The sequence below is a fragment of the Hyperolius riggenbachi genome, chromosome 1, assembly GCF_040937935.1.
Source record: "Hyperolius riggenbachi isolate aHypRig1 chromosome 1, aHypRig1.pri, whole genome shotgun sequence".
Lineage (NCBI taxonomy): Eukaryota > Metazoa > Chordata > Amphibia > Anura > Hyperoliidae > Hyperolius > Hyperolius riggenbachi.
The window spans coordinates 76,391,943-76,410,189 of NC_090646.1; the positions used below are offsets into that span (position 1 = coordinate 76,391,943).

At 45.1% G+C, this 18,247-nt stretch overlaps 1 protein-coding gene across 2 annotated transcripts in view; it reads left to right on the forward strand.

Annotated features, from left to right (window-relative positions):
- LOC137563167 (charged multivesicular body protein 3) overlaps positions 1-17,441 on the forward strand; it is a 76,588-nt gene extending 59,147 nt beyond the window's left edge. For both annotated transcript variants that reach the window (XM_068275300.1, XM_068275289.1), the window contains 4 exons: positions 614-793; positions 1,770-1,891; positions 8,583-8,697; positions 15,133-17,441. In XM_068275300.1, the coding sequence (XP_068131401.1) occupies positions 614-793; positions 1,770-1,891; positions 8,583-8,697; positions 15,133-15,272 (557 nt within the window). In that variant the 3' untranslated portion in view covers positions 15,273-17,441. The remainder of the gene's footprint in view (positions 1-613; positions 794-1,769; positions 1,892-8,582; positions 8,698-15,132) is intronic.
- The last annotated feature ends 806 nt before the right edge of the window (positions 17,442-18,247 follow it).

Here is an 18,247-nt window from a genome sequence, read left to right on the forward strand (position 1 = left end):
GTAAGGACACGAAAGGTAGGGGATCAGAGTTCAGCTGTGGGTTTAGAGCACTTGTGAGGGGTGGTAGGCCAGAGTGAAAAGGTGAGTTTTGAGGGCTTTCTTGAAGATGTTGAAGGAGGGGGCTGCCCTAATGGGTGGAGGTAGGGAGTTCCATAGTGTTGGAGCGGCTCTTGAGAAGTCTTGGAGGCGTGCATGGGACTGGGTGATGCAGGGGGCGGTAAGATCAGAAATGTAGGTTGGACAGGTTTTGTGGACAGATTTGTAGGTCAGACACAGTATCTTGAATCTGATTCTGGACTGGATAGGAAGCCAGTGGTCAAATAGACCAGCAGGGCTGCCAGGCAACTGGTATTGTTTAAAAGGAAATACATATGGCAGCCTCCGTGTTATTTTCCCTACAGTTATCCTTTAAAACTGTCCCGACGGACGCCTAACCTTAACCATTCAAAACTTCTGCTGCTAACTGGCGCTGCTTCTTTGTCACATCTCCCACATAGAATAAATGTTTTGAGGCATAATGGCCTACAAGGCCCTGGGTAATGAGGGAAGTGCTGCCCCGTTTTGTACATGGTAACAGTATTAGTGATGTGTGTAAAATGTCTTTGTGTTGTAGATATCCAGCGAGAGCAAGACAAAGTCAAGCGCTCAATAAAGGACATGGCAAAGAAAGGGAACCGAGAGGCCTGCATCGTCCTGGCAAAGGAGGTGGTGCAGTCTAAGCGAGCGGTTAGCAAACTTTACGCATCCAAGGCTCACATGAACTCCATTCTCATGAGTATGAAGAATCAATTAGGTAAGAGTCTTTCTTCCTTAGAGCTGGAGATTCCACATATAGGCCATTGTCCCGTTTGGTTTTCTTATCCTCGTGAAAGTTAAGGCAATACTGCAGTGACTTTTTTTTTTTTTTTTTGAAAGTCAGATACACGCCTATAGAAGGCAAGGCTCTGATCTCATACAGCCTTCCCGTTCCTCTGTCAGTGTACTTGTTCCAGCGCTGTTCCCTGTTCAAATTTTCTGCCTCTAGGAGCCCTTGGAATGCTTTGGAAGCACTCACCTGAGTGCTTCTGAAGACAGGCGGCTGAGTACTGGGCATACAGAGCTGACTGTCTTCATAAGCGCTTGGGACAGCCTCCTGATGGTATTTTGCCTTCTGGAATAGGCCCCAATTGCACAACCCCTTTATCTGTCTATAGAAAGTCCCCTGGTGCCAGAAATAATTCCCGGTTAATACAAATTTTAGCAATTCCTAAAGGAACTCAATTTGCACTCTTTCTAATCTTCCCTCTAGCTAGCACTAGATGCCTCTCTGCTGCCTCCATCTACCTCTAATGGGGCATATTGGGGTAGAGGAAACTTACATTAGCTGTTGCTAATATGGTGTCCTCATCGACCTTCAGCCTGTCAAGTAGCTGTACTGTATATTTAGTTATGTAATATCGTAAGGAGGTTACCTTTAAGTGCAAGGAGGAAGGCACAGGCTGAATATCTCCGGCAAGCGTTCAACCTGTAGCCATAACAGCTTTCATAGAAGTGCTCAGAAGTGAATAGTACAGTATGCACCAGATTTGGTGCCCCCATATTATGGTCAAAGAAAAGCCACATTAGAAAGACACATTTCAATTCTTCAGAAATGTAGAAACAATCCAAAGTTTACTTTAGCCGAAGACTCCAAACGGAAACCTACAAGCCTTGAATGTTGTGTGTGTGTGTGTGTGTGTGTGTGTGTGTGTGTAGGATTCACTGTAGTTGGCCTTGTTGTATTGTTGCAGCTCTCCTCAAGGTCTCAGGATCACTACAGAAGAGCACAGAGGTGATGAAGGCCATGCAGAACCTGGTGAAGATCCCAGAGATCCAGGCCACCATGAGAGACCTGTCCAAAGAGATGATGAAGGTGAGAGCAGAATATTGGAGCTCAGAGAGGAGAATCTCTTCATCCATTCAGACTAGTGGTATGGATTCCAGAACGTCTAACCGATTCTCTTCTGTTTCCTGAAAGTGTACCTGGCAACGTATCCTTCAACCCTAAATCCACAACCCCCCCCCCCCTCTCTCCCCCAATACTTTTCTTTCGAGGCTCACAACTTCAAGGGGTTATATGACTTAATGATCGGTGCCTAAACTTACCTTCCTCTTTTTTAAATATCTGTAAAGGTTTTGGATGCTTTCTGTACAGTACACCTAAATTAAGAGGGATATGGCGGCTGCCATATTTATTTCCTTTTAAACAATACCTGTGGCCTGGCTTCCCTGTTGATTTTTCATGCATCAGTGGTGTCAGAATCACAAACTTGGAGCTTGCAAAAACTCCCAACAAGTACTTTTTGGGGGCGAGTGGGAACCAAGTCTCACGCTTCAGTATGCTTTTTAATGACTGCATGGCAGCACTATGATTGACTGCCCCTGAGTACTTGAAAGCGAAAAAGATATTGAGAGCCCAAACAGTGCAGTATGTCAAGATAATGGGTATACAGTGGGTTGCAAAAGTATTTGGCCCCCTTGAAGTTTTCCACATTTTGTCAAATTACAGCCACAAACATGCATCAATTTTATTGAAATTCCACGTAAAAGACCAATACAAAGTGGTGTACATGTGAGAAGTGGATCGAAAATCATACATCATTCCAAACATTTTTTACAAATAAATAACTGCAAATTGTGGTGTGCGTAATTATTCGGCCCCGAGTCAATACTTTGTAGAACCACCTTTTGCTGCAATTACAGCTGCCAGTCTTTTAGGGTAGGTCTCTACCAGCTTTGCACATCTAGAGACTGAAATCTTTGCCCATTCTTTGCAAAACAGCTCCAGCTCCGTCAGATTAGATGGACAGCGTTTGTGAACAGCAGTTTTCAGATCTTGCCACAGATTCGCGATTGGATTTAGATCTGGACTTTGACTGGGCCATTCTAACACATGGATATGTTTTGTTTTAAACCATTCCATTATTGCCCTGGCTTTATGTTTAGGGTCATTGTCCTGCTGGAAGGTGAACCTCCGCCCCAGTCTCAAGTCTTTTGCAGTCTCCAAGAGGTTTTCTTCTAAGTTTGCCCTGTATTTGGCTCCATCTATCTTCCCATCAACTCTGACCAACTTCCCTGTCCCTGCTGAAGAGATGCACCCCCCGAGCATGATGCTGCCACCACCATATTTGACAGTGGGGATGGTGTGTTCAGAGTGATGTGCAGTGTTAGTTTTCTGCCACACATAGCGTTTTGCATTTTGGCCAAAAAGTTCTATTTTGGTCTCATCTGACCAGAGCACCTTCTTCCACATGGTTGCTGTGTCCCCCACATGGCTTGTGGCAAACTGCAAACGGGACTTCTTATGCTTTCTGTTAACAATGCCTTTCTTCTTGCCACTCTTCCATAAAGGCCAACTTTGTACAGTGCATGACTAATAGTTGATGTAATGTAGATCTCTGCAGCTCGTCCAGAGTCACCATGGGCCTCTTGACTGCATTTCTGATCAGCGCTCTCCTTGTTTGGCCTGTGAGTTTAGGTGGATGGCCGTGTCTTGGTAGGTTTACAGTTGTGCCATACTCCTTCCATTTCTGAATGATCGCTTGAACAGTGCTCCTTGGGATGTTCAAGGCTTTGGAAATCTTTTTGTAGCTTAAGCCTGCTTTACATTTCTCAATAACTTGATCCCTGACCTGTCTTGTGTGTTCTTTGGACTTCACGGTGTTGTTGAAATATTCTCTTAGACAACCTCTGAGGCCCTCACAGAGCAGCTGTATTTGTACTGACATTAGAGTGCACTTGTGTGTAATCTATTTAGTCATTAGCACTCATCAGGCAATGTCTATAGGCAACTGACTGCACTCAGATCAAAGGGGGCCGAATAATTACGCACACACCACTTTGCAGTTATTTATTTGTAAAAAATGTTTGGAATCACGTATGATTTTCGTTCCACTTCTCATGTGTACACCACTTTGTGTTGGTCTTTCATGTGGAATTCCAATAAAATTGATGCATGTTTGTGGCAGTAATGTGACAAAATGTGGAAAACTTCAAGGGGGCTGAATACTTTTGCAACCCACTGTAAGTTCATATGCATGATAAGGTACTCACAAAGGTGGGTTACCGCTGAGGCCACCACTGAAATTGAGGTGGGGAGATTAGACCCGACCCCACTCAGGTTGAAAATGACACTCTCTGTAGATGTAGAAAAAGGGGTAACACCGCTCAACCGAGGGTAGATTCAAGATATTAAACAGTATGAGAACTGAGTCACCAGAGGAGCAGCATAAAACAATGAAAACGTTTAAAAATGGGAGGTAGTGTTGGACTTGCCTCCCCGAAGTAGACTCAAGTCAACAGTCAAAGGTGCACTGAAAACAATTTCTTTAAACAAAATACTCCACAAAGTATGCAATGCAATGTGTTTCACGGCGGCAGCCTGCTTTATTAGGCAATAAAAGGAGCTGAACCACTGTTTAAATAGGTATGAGCGCTTCTGTCCCTCCGGACTAGACCTGTATGGCTGCATAACCACAGTGATTGACCTCTCCGCAGGAGAACTGTATGGCTTCATAACCACAATGATTGACCTCTCCAGAGTAGCCCTGTATGGCTGCATAACCACAATGATTGACCTCTCCAGAGTAGACCTGTATGGCTGCATAACCACAATGATTGACCTCTCCAGAGTAGACCTGTATGGCTGCATAACCACAATGATTGACCTCTCCAGAGTAGACCTGTATGGCTGCATAACCACAATGATTGACCTCTCCAGAGTAGACCTGTATGGCTGCATAACCACAATGATTGACCTCTCCAGAGTAGACCTGTATGGCTTCATAACCACAATGATTGACCTCTCCAGAGTAGACCTGTATGACTGCATAACCACAATGATTGACCTCTCCAGAGTAGACCTGTATGGCTGCATAACCACAATGATTGACCTTTCCAGAGTAGACCTGTATGGCTGCATAACCACAGTGATTGACCTCTCCGGAGTAGACTTGTATGGCTGCATAACTATAGTGATTGACCTCTCCGGAGGTGACCTGTATGGCTGCATAACCACAGTGATTGACCTCTCCGGAGTAGACTTGTATGGCTGCATAACTATAGTGATTGACCTCTCCGGAGGTGACCTGTATAGCTGCATAACCACAATGATTGACCTCTCCGGAGTAGACTTGTATGGCTGCATAACCACAGTGATTGACCTCTCCGGAGGTGACCTGAATAGCTGCATAACCACAGTGATTGACCTCTCCGGAGGTGACCTGTATGGCTGCATAACCACAGTGATTGCCCTCTCCATAGTAGACTTGTATGGCTGCATAACCATAGTAATTGACCTCTCCGGAGGTGACCTGTATGGCTGCATAACCACAATGATTAACCTCTCTGGAGTAGACCTGTATGGCTGCATAACCACAATGATTGACCTCTCCGGAGGTGACCTGTATGGCTGCATAACCACAGTGATTGCCCTCTCTGGAGTAGACCTGTATAGCTGCATAACCACAGTGATTGACCTCTCCAGAGTAGACCTGTATGGCTGCACAACCACAATGATTGACCTCTCCAGAGTAACCCTTTATGGCTGCATAACCATAGTGATTGACCTCTCCGGAGTAGACCTGTATGGCTGCATAACCACAATGATTGACCTCTCCAGAGTAGACCTGTATGGCTGCATATCCACAATGATTGACCTCTCCAGAGTAGACCTGTATGGCTGCATAACCACAATGATTGACCTCTCCAGAGTAGACCTGTATGGCTGCATAACCACAATGATTGACCTCTCCAGAGTAGACCTGTATGGCTGCATAACCACAATGATTGACCTCTCCAGAGTAGACCTGTATGGCTGCATAACCACAATGATTGACCTCTCCAGAGTAGACCTGTATGGCTGCATAACCACAATGATTGACCTCTCCAGAGTAGACCTGTATGGCTGCATAACCACAATGATTGACCTCTCCAGAGTAGACCTGTATGGCTTCATAACCACAATGATTGACCTCTCCAGAGTAGACCTGTATGGCTGCATAACCACAATGATTGACCTCTCCAGAGTAGACCTGTATGGCTGCATAACCACAATGATTGACCTCTCCAGAGTAGACCTGTATGGCTGCATAACCACAATGATTGACCTCTCCAGAGTAGACCTGTATGGCTGCATAACCACAGTGATTGACCTCTCCGGAGGTGACCTGAATAGCTGCATAACCACAGTGATTGACCTCTCCGGAGGTGACCTGTATGGCTGCATAACCACAGTGATTGCCCTCTCCATAGTAGACTTGTATGGCTGCATAACCATAGTAATTGACCTCTCCGGAGGTGACCTGTATGGCTGCATAACCACAATGATTAACCTCTCCGGAGTAGACCTGTATGGCTGCATAACCATAATGATTAACCTCTCCGGAGTAGACCTGTATGGCTGCATAACCACAATGATTGACCTCTCCGGAGTAGACCTGTATGGCTGCATAACCACAGTGATTGCCCTCTCTGGAGTAGACCTGTATAGCTGCATAACCACAGTGATTGACCTCTCCAGAGTACACCTGTATTGGCTGCATAACCACAGTGATTGACCTCTCCAGAGTAGACCTGTATGGCTGCATAACCACAATGATTGACCTCTCCAGAGTAGACCTGTATGGCTGCATAACCACAATGATTGACCTCTCCAGAGTAGACCTGTATGGCTTCATAACCACAATGATTGACCTCTCCAGAGTAGACCTGTATGGCTTCATAACCACAATGATTGACCTCTCCAGAGTAGACCTGTATGGCTGCATAACCACAGTGATTGACCTCTCCAGAGTAGACCTGTATTGGCTGCATAACCACAATGATTGACCTCTCCAGAGTAGACCTGTATGGCTGCATAACCACAGTGATTGCCCTCTCCAGAGTAGACCTGTATGGCTGCATAACCACAGTGATTGCCCTCTCCAGAGTAGACCTGTATGGCTGCATAACCACAGTGATTGACCTCTCCGGAGGTGACCTGTATGGCTGCATAACCACAGTGATTGACCTCTCTGGAGTAGACCTGTATAGCTGCATAACCACAGTGATTGACCTCTCCGGAGTAGACCTGTATGGCTGCATAACCATAGTGATTGCCCTCTCTGGAGTAGACCTGTATAGCTGCATAACCACAGTGATTGACCTCTCTGGAGTAGACCTGTATGGCTGCATAACCATAGTGATTGACACCTCCGAAGTAGACCTGTATGGCTGCACAACCACAATGATTGACCTCTCCAGAGTAACCCTTTATGGCTGCATAACCATAGTGATTGACCTCTCCGGAGTAGACCTGTATGGCTGCATAACCACAATGATTGACCTCTCCAGAGTAGACCTGTATGGCTGCATATCCACAATGATTGACCTCTCCAGAGTAGACCTGTATGGCTGCATAACCACAGTGATTGACCTCTCCGGAGGTGACCTGTATGGCTGCATAACCACAGTGATTGACCTCTCCGGAGGTGACCTGTATGGCTGCATAACCACAGTGATTGACCTCTCCAGAGTAGACCTGTATGGCTGCATAACCACAATGATTGACCTCTCCAGAGTAGACCTGTATGGCTGCATAACCACAGTGATTGCCCTCTCCAGAGTAGACCTGTATGGCTGCATAACCACAATGATTGACCTCTCCAGAGTAGACCTGTATGGCTGCATAACCACAGTGATTGACCTCTCTGGAGTAGACCTGTATAGCTGCATAACCACAGTGATTGACCTCTCTGGAGTAGACCTGTATGGCTGCATAACCATAGTGATTGACCTCTCCGGAGGTGACCTGTATGGCTGCATAACCACAGTGATTGACCTCTCCGGAGTAGACCTGTATGGCTGCATAACCACAGTGATTGACCTCTCCGGAGGTGACCTGTATGATTGCATAACCATAGTGATTGACCTCTCCGGAGTAGACCTGTATGGCTGCATAACCATAGTGATTGACCTCTCCGGAGTAGACCTGTATGGCTGCATAACCACAATGATTGACCTCTCCAGAGTAGACCTGTATGGCTGCATATCCACAATGATTGACCTCTCCAGAGTAGACCTGTATGGCTGCATAACCATAGTGATTGACCTCTCTGGAGGTGACCTGTATAGCTGCATAACCACAGTGATTGACCTCTCTGGAGTAGACCTGTATGGCTGCATAACCACAGTGATTGACCTCTCCGGAGTAGACCTGTATGGCTGCATAACCACAGTGATTGACCTCTCCGGAGTAGACCTGTATGGCTGCATAACCACAATGATTGACCTCTCTGGAGTAGACCTGTATGGCTGCATAACCACAGTGATTGACCTCTCTGGAGTAGACCTGTATGGCTGCATAACCACAGTGATTGTTTTATAGCAGTGGTAGGGAACCTTGGCTCTCCAGCTGTGATAAAACTACAAATCCCAGCATGCCTTTATTAATCATGACTGTGGCTGTCAGACTCCTGCAATGCATTGTGGGACTTGTAGTTCCTTAACAGCTGGAGAGCCAACATTCCCTAACCTTGTTATATAGGATAACGTGTGTAATATATTTTATTGGTGTCTCTCTATAGGCTGGTATCATAGAAGAAATGTTGGAGGACACATTTGAAAGCATGGAGGACCAGGATGAAATGGAAGAAGCAGCAGAAATGGAGATAGATAAGATCCTCTTTGAAATCACAGCAGGTAATTGCGATGTATTGCATGTATACTTACATGGAGAAGAATGTGTTCATGTGGTTATATGTATGTTTCAAACCCATTTCCATCCACGAGGCTAAAAATCTCATCTAACAGCTTAGCAGGCCGCTCTGATAGCTTTTGCAGCTAAAACACCCTTCTTGAAATGTTGATCATATGACCAGAAGTGTAGGGTTCTCTTAGTCAATGTTCAGGATCTGTGGGGTGGGGCTTTCATTGCATCATTCCCATTGTTAACATTGCATTGCCAGTGGGAAGGCACAGGCCAAATGTGTTGTTAAAGGACAACTGACGTGAGGAGATCATGGAGGCTGCCATATTTATTTCCTTTTAAACAATACCAGTTGCCTTGCAGCCCTGTTGGTTTATATGGCTGCAGTAGTGTCTGAATCACAAACCTGAAACAAGAATGCAGCTAATCTAGTCAGGTCTGACAATGTCAGAAACACCTGACCTGCCTGTGCTTGTTCAGGATCCTTGACTAAAAGTATTAGAGGCAGAGGAGCAGCAGGACAGCCAGGCAACTGGCATTGCTTAAAGGGAAATAAAAATGGCAGCCTCCATATCCCTCTTGCTTCAGTTGTCCATTAAAGTGACCCAGAGATGAGCGTTATGAAAGATGTTTTACTTGCCCGGGGCTTCCTCCAGCTCCATAAGCACGGATGCGTCCCTTACCGTCCTCCCGCATACCTCCATTAAGCCGTGATGAGCTCCCGGTATTCGGCTCAGTCTGACTCAGTGACACGATCCGGGATTTTCTGCGCTTGCACAGAAGGTCTGCACATGCACAGAAAGCCCCCTGCTGACGTCACTGAGCCGAATACCAGAGCTGATTCCTGCTTAACGGGGGCACTCAGGCGACGGCGAGAGACGCATCCGTGCTTATGGGGCTGGAGGAAACCCCGGGTAAGTAAAAAATCATTAATCTCTAGTGCACGGCCTATAGCTCAGGCAGTGCTGTAAGAAGTGGCCAGTGAGCTTTTGGTCAGGTACAAGTGGTTTATTTTATTGCTAACCAAGCAGCTTATAGACAGATGAAAAATAAGCTCTGCAATTTGATGCCTGCACAAGGATAGATGGGAAGAGGCGCCCCAGCGATATAAAAGATTTAAAAACGGTTTCTAAAGATAAAATAATCTTACCTCAGGTGAGGGAAGAGACATTATAAAATCTAATTTAGTGGACACAAATGATGCGTTTCAGAGGTCTTACCTGCTTCTTAAAGGGAACCTAAACTGAGAGGGATATGGATGTTTCCTTTTAAACAATACCAGTTGCCTGGCAGTCCTGCTGATCTATTTGGCTGCAATAGTGGTTGAATCTCACACCTGAAACAAGCATGCAGCTAATCTAGTCTGACTTCAGTCAGAGCACCTGATCTGCATGCTTGTTCACGGGCTGTGGCTAAAAGTATTAGGGCTCGTTTCCACTAGTGCGGTGCGAATCGCCGGGATTCTACCGCTGACGAAATCGCATGCGGATGTGATTCCGCGTTCGTTTTTTGCCGCGATTTTCCATGCGATATTGCATAGGCAGGGTGTCACTGCCTGGTTCAATTTAGATTACTTTTGGTGCGAAATCGCGGCAAAAAAAGCATGTGTGATTTCCCCTATTAAATACATTGCCTTTGAATCGCCTGCATTCCACACTGCAGGCTCTACCATGCAGAAAAATCCTGCACAGAAAAACGCACCAAAAAACTGACAAGTGGAAACAGGGCCATCCACTTGTATTGGTTACGCGAATCCGCATGGGGATAACTCATGCGGATTCGTGATAGTGGAAACGGGCCCTTAGAGACACAGGATCAGCAGGAGAGTCAGGCAACTGGTATTATTTTAAAAGGAAAAATCCATATCTATCAAAAATAGAGCACATATTATGTGCATAACACACCAATAAACAAATGAAAAGGAATAGAAAAACCCATCTTTGCAAAAGTATAAACCAATTTATTAATAATCTTAAAAAATACACGCAGTTTTTGTCCCTAAAGTGCAACTTCCCATAAGTTAACTAGACCCAGGAAACATGTCCTAATCACCAACTGCATGTAATAACCCTGGCAGAGGAGAGAGACCACTCCAGGTAACGCTCCCTGCCTTAACCCTAAGTGCACTTTGTACAGCAGGCCTGCAAATAAAGTTCCTGTTGCTGTAAATAACGCTGGTGCTGTGAACAATAAGCAGGATAAGTTCAACATGCAGCAAATCAACTGCGTTCACACTATAAATGGCAAGCACAAAGTGCATCCAGTCTAATATGCAAGTCCAAGCTGCTCCAGCAGCAAGCCTGTGTATAATATTATCCAGCACAGACAGTGATGCAGAGCATATGCAGCAGGTAGCAGTTCACAATGCAAATATATGCTGGAAAAATCCATATCCTTCTCAGTATAGGTTCCCTTTAAGGTCAATAATATTGACCTTAGGAAGTGGGTAAAGCCAGCAAAACGCATTGGCCTCAATTCACTAAGATCATGCTGGAGATAATAAGGCAAGAGAACACTTACCTCCACACAGTAAGAGAGTTATCTTAAAGGCCCATACACACGTCGGATTTGCGCGAACGACGGGTCGTTTGAACGTTCCGTCGTTCGCACGTTTCCGCATGAAATCCGGCGTGTGTACAGACTATCGTTCGGGAGATAAGACTGGTTACCAACGATCCGCCCGGCGGATCGTTGGTAACCAGTCTTATCTCCCGAACGATAGTCTGTACACACGCCGGATTTCATGCGGAAACGTGCGAACGACGGAACGTTCAAACGACCCGTCGTTCGCGCAAATCCGACATGTGTATGGGCCTTATCTCTTCATTCCTTACGTTACCTCCTCTGTAGTTATTTTCACACGGTTAATGAACAGCCTGTCTTTAACTTTGGAGTTATTTTAAGGATTAAAGAGTTAACTTAAAGACAGAAGAGTTAACTTTAGGTTTGCCTGAGGTAAAATGTTTACTGAATACTACATGCCTTATCACCATGGTAACAACTCTAGAAGAGTTATTAAAGAGAACCCGAGGTGGCTTTGTATAACGTTAGTGGGGCACAGAGGCTGGTTGGGCACACTAACACCAGCCTCTGTTGCCCCATGGTGTGTGTCAAAGACCCCCCTGCTCGCCGCTATCCTTCCCGCAGTGCTGGCGACACGCAGCGCGTCGCCAGCATAATGTTTACTCTAGCGCTGTCTGTCAGCGCCGCTCCCCCGCCTCCTCCGCATCGCCGCTACCCGCCCTCGTCCCTTCCCTCCAATCAGCGTGAGGGAAGGGACGAGGGCGGGTAGCGGCGATGCGGAGGAGGCGGCGGAGCGGCGCTGACAGACAGCGCTAGGGTAAACATTGTGCTGGCGACACGCTGCGTGTCGCCAGCATTGCGGGGGTATAGCGGCGAGCAGGGGGGTCTTTGACACACACCATGGGGCAACAGAGGCTGGTGTTAGTGTGCCCAACCAGCCTCTGTGCCCCACTAACGTTATACAAAGCCACCTCGGGTTCTCTTTATTAAAGACAGGAGATAAGCTTAGTGAATTGAGGCCAAAGTCTTTTGTGTCTAATAAACTTGATTTTATTCAAATTCCATCCCTCATCTGAGGTAAGTTTTTTTTTTTTTTATTTATTTTTTTTTTATTCATTTTTTTATTTTATGCAGTTTTTAAAATGTTTTATGTCCCTGGGGCACCTCCTCCCACCCATCTCAGTTTTCTTCTAGCTAGGGGTCCCCCTTTGATTGCTGTCCACAACTTCTAGTAATGAAAATATCCCAGCATGCATATGTAAAGCACAAGAAGAGAGAGGTATAGTCACATGACCAGGTAGGGGAAAACATAAACATGTTGGCGCTACCAGTCAAAAAACCAGGGCCAGTGCACACCAAAAACCTCTAGCAGATCTGCTAACGCTAGAGGTTTTTGAAGCAGATTTCAGAGCGATTCTAGGCATGTTTAGAGATGTTTTCTAAACATGCCTAGCTTTTTTTTTTTTTTTTTTTTTTTAAGCGTTTTTGTGTAGCAGATTTCGTATATTGTTACAGTAAAGTTGTTACTGAACAGCTTCTGTAAGAAAAACGCCTGGAAATCCCCTCTGATCTAGAGTTTTCTCAGAGCGGTTTTCCACTTTCCTATACTTTAACATTGAGGCAGAAACGCCTCCAATATCTAAAAAATGTTGCAGGACAGGAGTTTGCGTTTGGGTGAAAAACGAGCCGCTCTGGTGTGCACCAGCCCATTCATTCATTAGCCAAGTGGTTTTCCCCCTGCAAGCGTTTTAAAAAAATGCTTCAGAACTGCTTTGGTGTGCACCAGCCCTTTCTGAGCAAAATCAACACTAGGTTATACAGCATGCTCTGCAATATGCAATTGGATGGGCTGTGAAAGAGTGAGGAGAGTGGGGGCCATGCAAAATCACCATGCAAGTCCACACTATGGCGTCAATTCATCAAAGGCTGTTCAATAATAAAAATAAAAATAAAACAAGTCAGGAAGATACCGCATTTGGAAGCCCATTGACAAAAAACCTGTTCATAACAGCAGAAGAGTCCCTGTTGCATGCTGTTCCGTGCAGTTTCAGCATTACGAGGCATCCCGACATCCCTTTAGAATGTACATGTTTGTTCTACTCCCTCTGCTTGCTCTAAATCTGTCTATTAGTCTTTCTTAAAATTTTATTTAATTGCCAAAGCTTAGATGAACTCCAAGAGACATTTACACATGCCATGCTTAGGTGATTTCCCCAATAGCTCCTCCGTATCTTCCAACAGGAACCTAAAAGGTTAAACGGCCAAAGGGCTCTAAGGGAAACCAGCTTTGTTCCCTTCTCTCTGCTCGCTGCTTGTTCCTCCAGAGAAGCATGTGCAACCTATTGCACATGTTACTGTGACTTTATTGGATTGAAGGGTCACTATCACAAAAAAAAAAAAAATTTGTATAATTTTAAAATACTTGTGTACATATTCTAAGAAGTACATTTCTCCCAGAGTAAAATACACTATCAAGTACTTTTTTCCCAAGTTGTTGTCACTTACAGTACACAGTAAAAATCTGAAAGTTTTGGACTGCTCCATCTCCTCATGGGGGATTCTCTGTATTTCCTTTATTCTTTGCAAAAGAGGCTCTCTATGGAAGGGATCTATACAAGGATGATTGCCGGCCTCCCTGCTCGCTTGCACACTGTTGGCAGTTGGATTAAGCAACTGTTGTTCAGTAAGTGCTTTTGAGAATAAAGAAAACCTAACAATCCCTATAGAGAGATGGGCTAGTCCAAGACCTGCCAGATTTTTACAATTTAAAGATTAGGCACAACGTGAAAACCTTAAGTGAAAAAAAAAAAATCTTCATTACAATTTACAGAAATAAACAAAATTTGAATTAAAGGGAACCTAAACTGAGAGGGATGTGGAGTTTTCCTTGTAAACAATACCAGTTGCTTGTCTGACCTGCTGAGCTCTTTGGCTGCAGTAGTGGCTGGATCACACACCTGAAACAAGCATGCAGCTAATCCAGTCTGACTTCAGTCAGAACACCTGATCTGCATGCTTGTTAACCCTCCTGGCGGTATATTAAAAACCGCCAGGGGGCAGCGCAGCCGTTTTTTTTTGTTTTTTTTTATATCATGTAGCGAGCCGAGGGCTCGCTACATGATAGCCGCTGCTCAGCGGCATCCCCCCAGCCCTGCCGATCGCCTCCGGCGATAGGCGATCAGGAAATCACGTTCAAAGAACGGGATTTCCTGGAGGGCTTCCCCCGTCGCCATGGTGACGGGGCGGGATGACGTCACTGACGTCATGGACGTCGTGACGTCTAAGGGAGTCCCGATCCACCCCTTGCCGCTGCCTGGCGCTGATAGGCCAGGCAGCGCAGGGGTCTAGGGGGGGGGGGGCTGTGTTGCGACGCGGATAGCGGCGATCGAGCGCGGGGCGGCGGCGATCGAAGTGCTGACGCAGCTAGCAAAGTGCTAGCTGCGTTCAGCAAAAAAAAAATTATTCAAATCGGCCCAGCAGGGCCTGAGAAAACCTCCTGCGCGGCTTACTCCGAACTACGTTCGGGGTTACCGCCAGGAAGGTTAAGGAGCTGTGGCTAAAAGTATTGGAGACGCAGAATCAGCAGGAGAGTCGGGTAACTGGTATTATTTTAAAAGGAAAAATCCATATCCTTCTCAGTTTAGGTTCCCTTTAGCTTCCAGGGAGCACAGAAATGGTTAGAGCATCAGTTTTTTTTCCTGTACAGGCAGAGCCATGGTGCTTTCATTCACAGCTACTGATGAGGCTAATTACACTTTAATGTAGCTGAACAAACAGACTGCTCAGTGCATTGGAGTGCTTTAGCATTTATATGTGGTATGAAAACCTTTAATTGTGTTATGTGCAAGAGTTCTGGAATAAATGTTATTGACAGTTGTTTTTTTTTTTGTGTGTGTGTTTTTCAGGGGCCTTGGGTAAAGCACCCAGCAAAGTCACAGAACCCTTACCAGAGCTGGAAGTACAGGGCGCCACTGCGGCATCAGATGAAGAAGAGGAAGAAGATTTGGAAGCCATGCAGTCCCGACTAGCCGCTCTGCGCAGCTAATGCTGTATTGTGCCATTTCACCAATACAGAGACTCTCCTCCTTCTCTACTTGCAACTTTCTTTTGTGAAAGTATTTGGGGTTATATATCTATCTATCTCTGTCTTATTAAAGGTGGCTAACCCTTGTGCTGGCTACTCCCTCCCGTCCCTGGGTCTGACGCCTTGATCCTCGTAGGAGGGCCGACCAGGCATCTCTCCTAGCCCATAATGCACTTCCTGCTCCTTCTGTTGGGTAGCCCTTGTTCCCAACAGGAAAAAGCCAACAGAGGGCTTGCCTTTCACCTGCTGCGCAAGGTCAGTGGCACAGCATAGTGTGGACATGAAAGGGGAAACGTGTCATATAGACTACATTGCACTCTCTGTGTTGGGTAATTATTTTTTGTTTGTTTGTTTTTTTGTCAGAGCTGTAGCCTATTTCTCCACCACAAGTGACCTGTTTTAGGTGTGTTATAGACTTGAGCAAGAGATGGGAGCCTTAACTGGGACAGTTAATAACCGTTGTTACATGATCCCCTTTGAAGCTTTGGTAAACAAAGTGGGGCTAGAGCTGGCTAGTTCGGTGCTGCCCTGCATGGCATTCTGTTTCCATAGAGTAATAGTGTACGACTTTCTCTCTTCCCAGGCACCCATCATTGGACTAGAGGAATGTCAACACTACATAGTTCTATTGGTCATAGCTTCCCTACAGAATTACTGAATACAAGTTAGGATCTCTAGAAGTAGGTAGCAATAATGCAAACCCAACCTCACGGTGGTGCTAGCACATGGCATGAAAGGAGGCGGCACCCTCGTCTTCCAATGGAAAACATGGTGGGGAGCAGTAAGCAGTGTAGGGTAGTGCTGAACTAGGCAGCACTATCTTTGTTATATAGGTATGTTAAAGGACACCTGAAGTGAGAGGCATATGGAGGCTGAGATATTTATTTCCTTTTAAACAGTGCAGATTGCCTGGCTGTCCTGACGATCCTTTCTGGTCAGTAGTGTCTGAATAACATCAGAAAGAAGCATGCAGCTGAAACTGTCAGAAACATCTGATCTGCATGCTTCTTCAGGGTCTGTGGCTAAAGGGCTAAGGATCAGCATGGCAGCTAGGCAATCTGCAGTGTTTAAAAGGAAATAAATATGTCAGCCTTCACGTCTCTCACCTTGGCTTTCCTTTAAAGGGAACCTAAACCTGAGAAGGACATGTATTTTTCCTTTTAAAATAATACCAGTCGCCTGACTCTTCTGCTGATCCTGTGTCTCTAATACTTTTAGCCACAGCCCCTCAACAAGCATGCAGATCAGGTGCTCTGACTGAAGTCAGACTGGATTAGCTGCATGTTTGTTTCAGGTGTGTGATTCAGCCACTGCTGCAGCCAAATAGATCAGCAGGACTGCCAAGCAACTGGTATTGTTTAAAAGGAAACATCCATATCACTCTCAGTTAAGGTTCCCTTTAAACAATACTTATTGCCAGGCTGCCCTGCTGATCCTCTGCTTCTAATGCTTTTTAGCCACAGACCCTGAACGAGAATGTGGATCAGGTGTTTCTGACTGAAGTCTGACTGGATTATCTACATGCTTGTTTCTGGTGTGATTCAGACACTACTACTGCCAAAGAGATCAGCAGGACTGTCAGGCAACTGGTATTGTTTAAAAGGAAAACAAAAATGTCTGCCGTCACCACTTGCCTATCCCTTTAAGAATACATTTTTGTTGAGAACATTGCTGTGACCTCACCAGGAAGGGGTCACCATCTGATGATGATGATGATGATGGATAGTTCTGTTCAGTGGATTGTCGGCCACCAGGGGGGGAGATTTTTGCACCTGAGGTTCCATTTTGACCGGGACATTTAAAGTAATGTAAATAATCAATAACTATTTAACTAAATGTAAAGGAAGCAGACAGTGATGGGGATATTTTGACCGGGACATTTAAAGTAATGTAAATAATCAATAACTATTTAACTAAATGTAAAGGAAGCAGACAGTGATGGGGATACCAAGGCTGTCATCTATAGTCCCCCTTTTTTAAAAAAAAACGTACCAGATATATTTTTACATCGTTTCTGTAATAAAAGTATGCACAAGATCGGTTGTTTGACTGATGCCTGATTCTCTGGCTACAATTTTATTTATTTTACTTTTTGTCCAATATTGATAGGAATAAACAGATTATACAAGAGTTATGCAAAGACTTCCCAGTTTGCATACAGAATATTTAAACCATATATAAATATGATCAGTTATTATGTAGTTCTATAGCGCTGACACCATCTGCAGTGCTTCATGTCACTGATTGATACTCAGTGGAGCTGGAAATATAATCCCTATAATAGCCTTAATATTTATTATGTATATATCGCTGACATCTTCTGCAGCACTTTACAGAGTACATAGTCATGTCACTAATTGTCCTCAGAGGAGCTGAAAATCTAATCTGTACCATAGTCAAATTCTAGTGTCCTAACATATTTTTAGTATATGATTTTATAGCTCTGACACCAGTTGCAGTGCGTTGCAGAGTACATTGTCATGTCACGGTCTGCCAACAGAGGGGATCACAATCTAATCCCTACCATAGTCAGTCTTATGTCTCAATCGTAGCTGCTAAACTGTGTTTATTGACTATTAGACTTGGACGGTACAGGGGATAAGAGTTGAGCCCTGCCATTTTTCTTCATGCCTAGTGGTTATGTCTTATGCTCACCATGTTTAGATGAGCACTTGGAGTCTGCCTTCTCCTGCTGCATTCTACATTTACAACATAAAATAATAGGAAGAATTGAATTGGCAGCTAATGGAGGGAGGGCGGAGATGGGAACTCTGGTGCAGAAACCTTCACTAATGGAGTGCTGAAGTGAAACAAGTTGCCATTGATGGAGAAGGCCCTATGGCATCCCATAAAATACAAGTCAACTATTCCTGACAGTCCCCTGCACTGATACTGATAGGCCAGTTTTATTTGTGGATTCCTTTGGTAACAGTAAT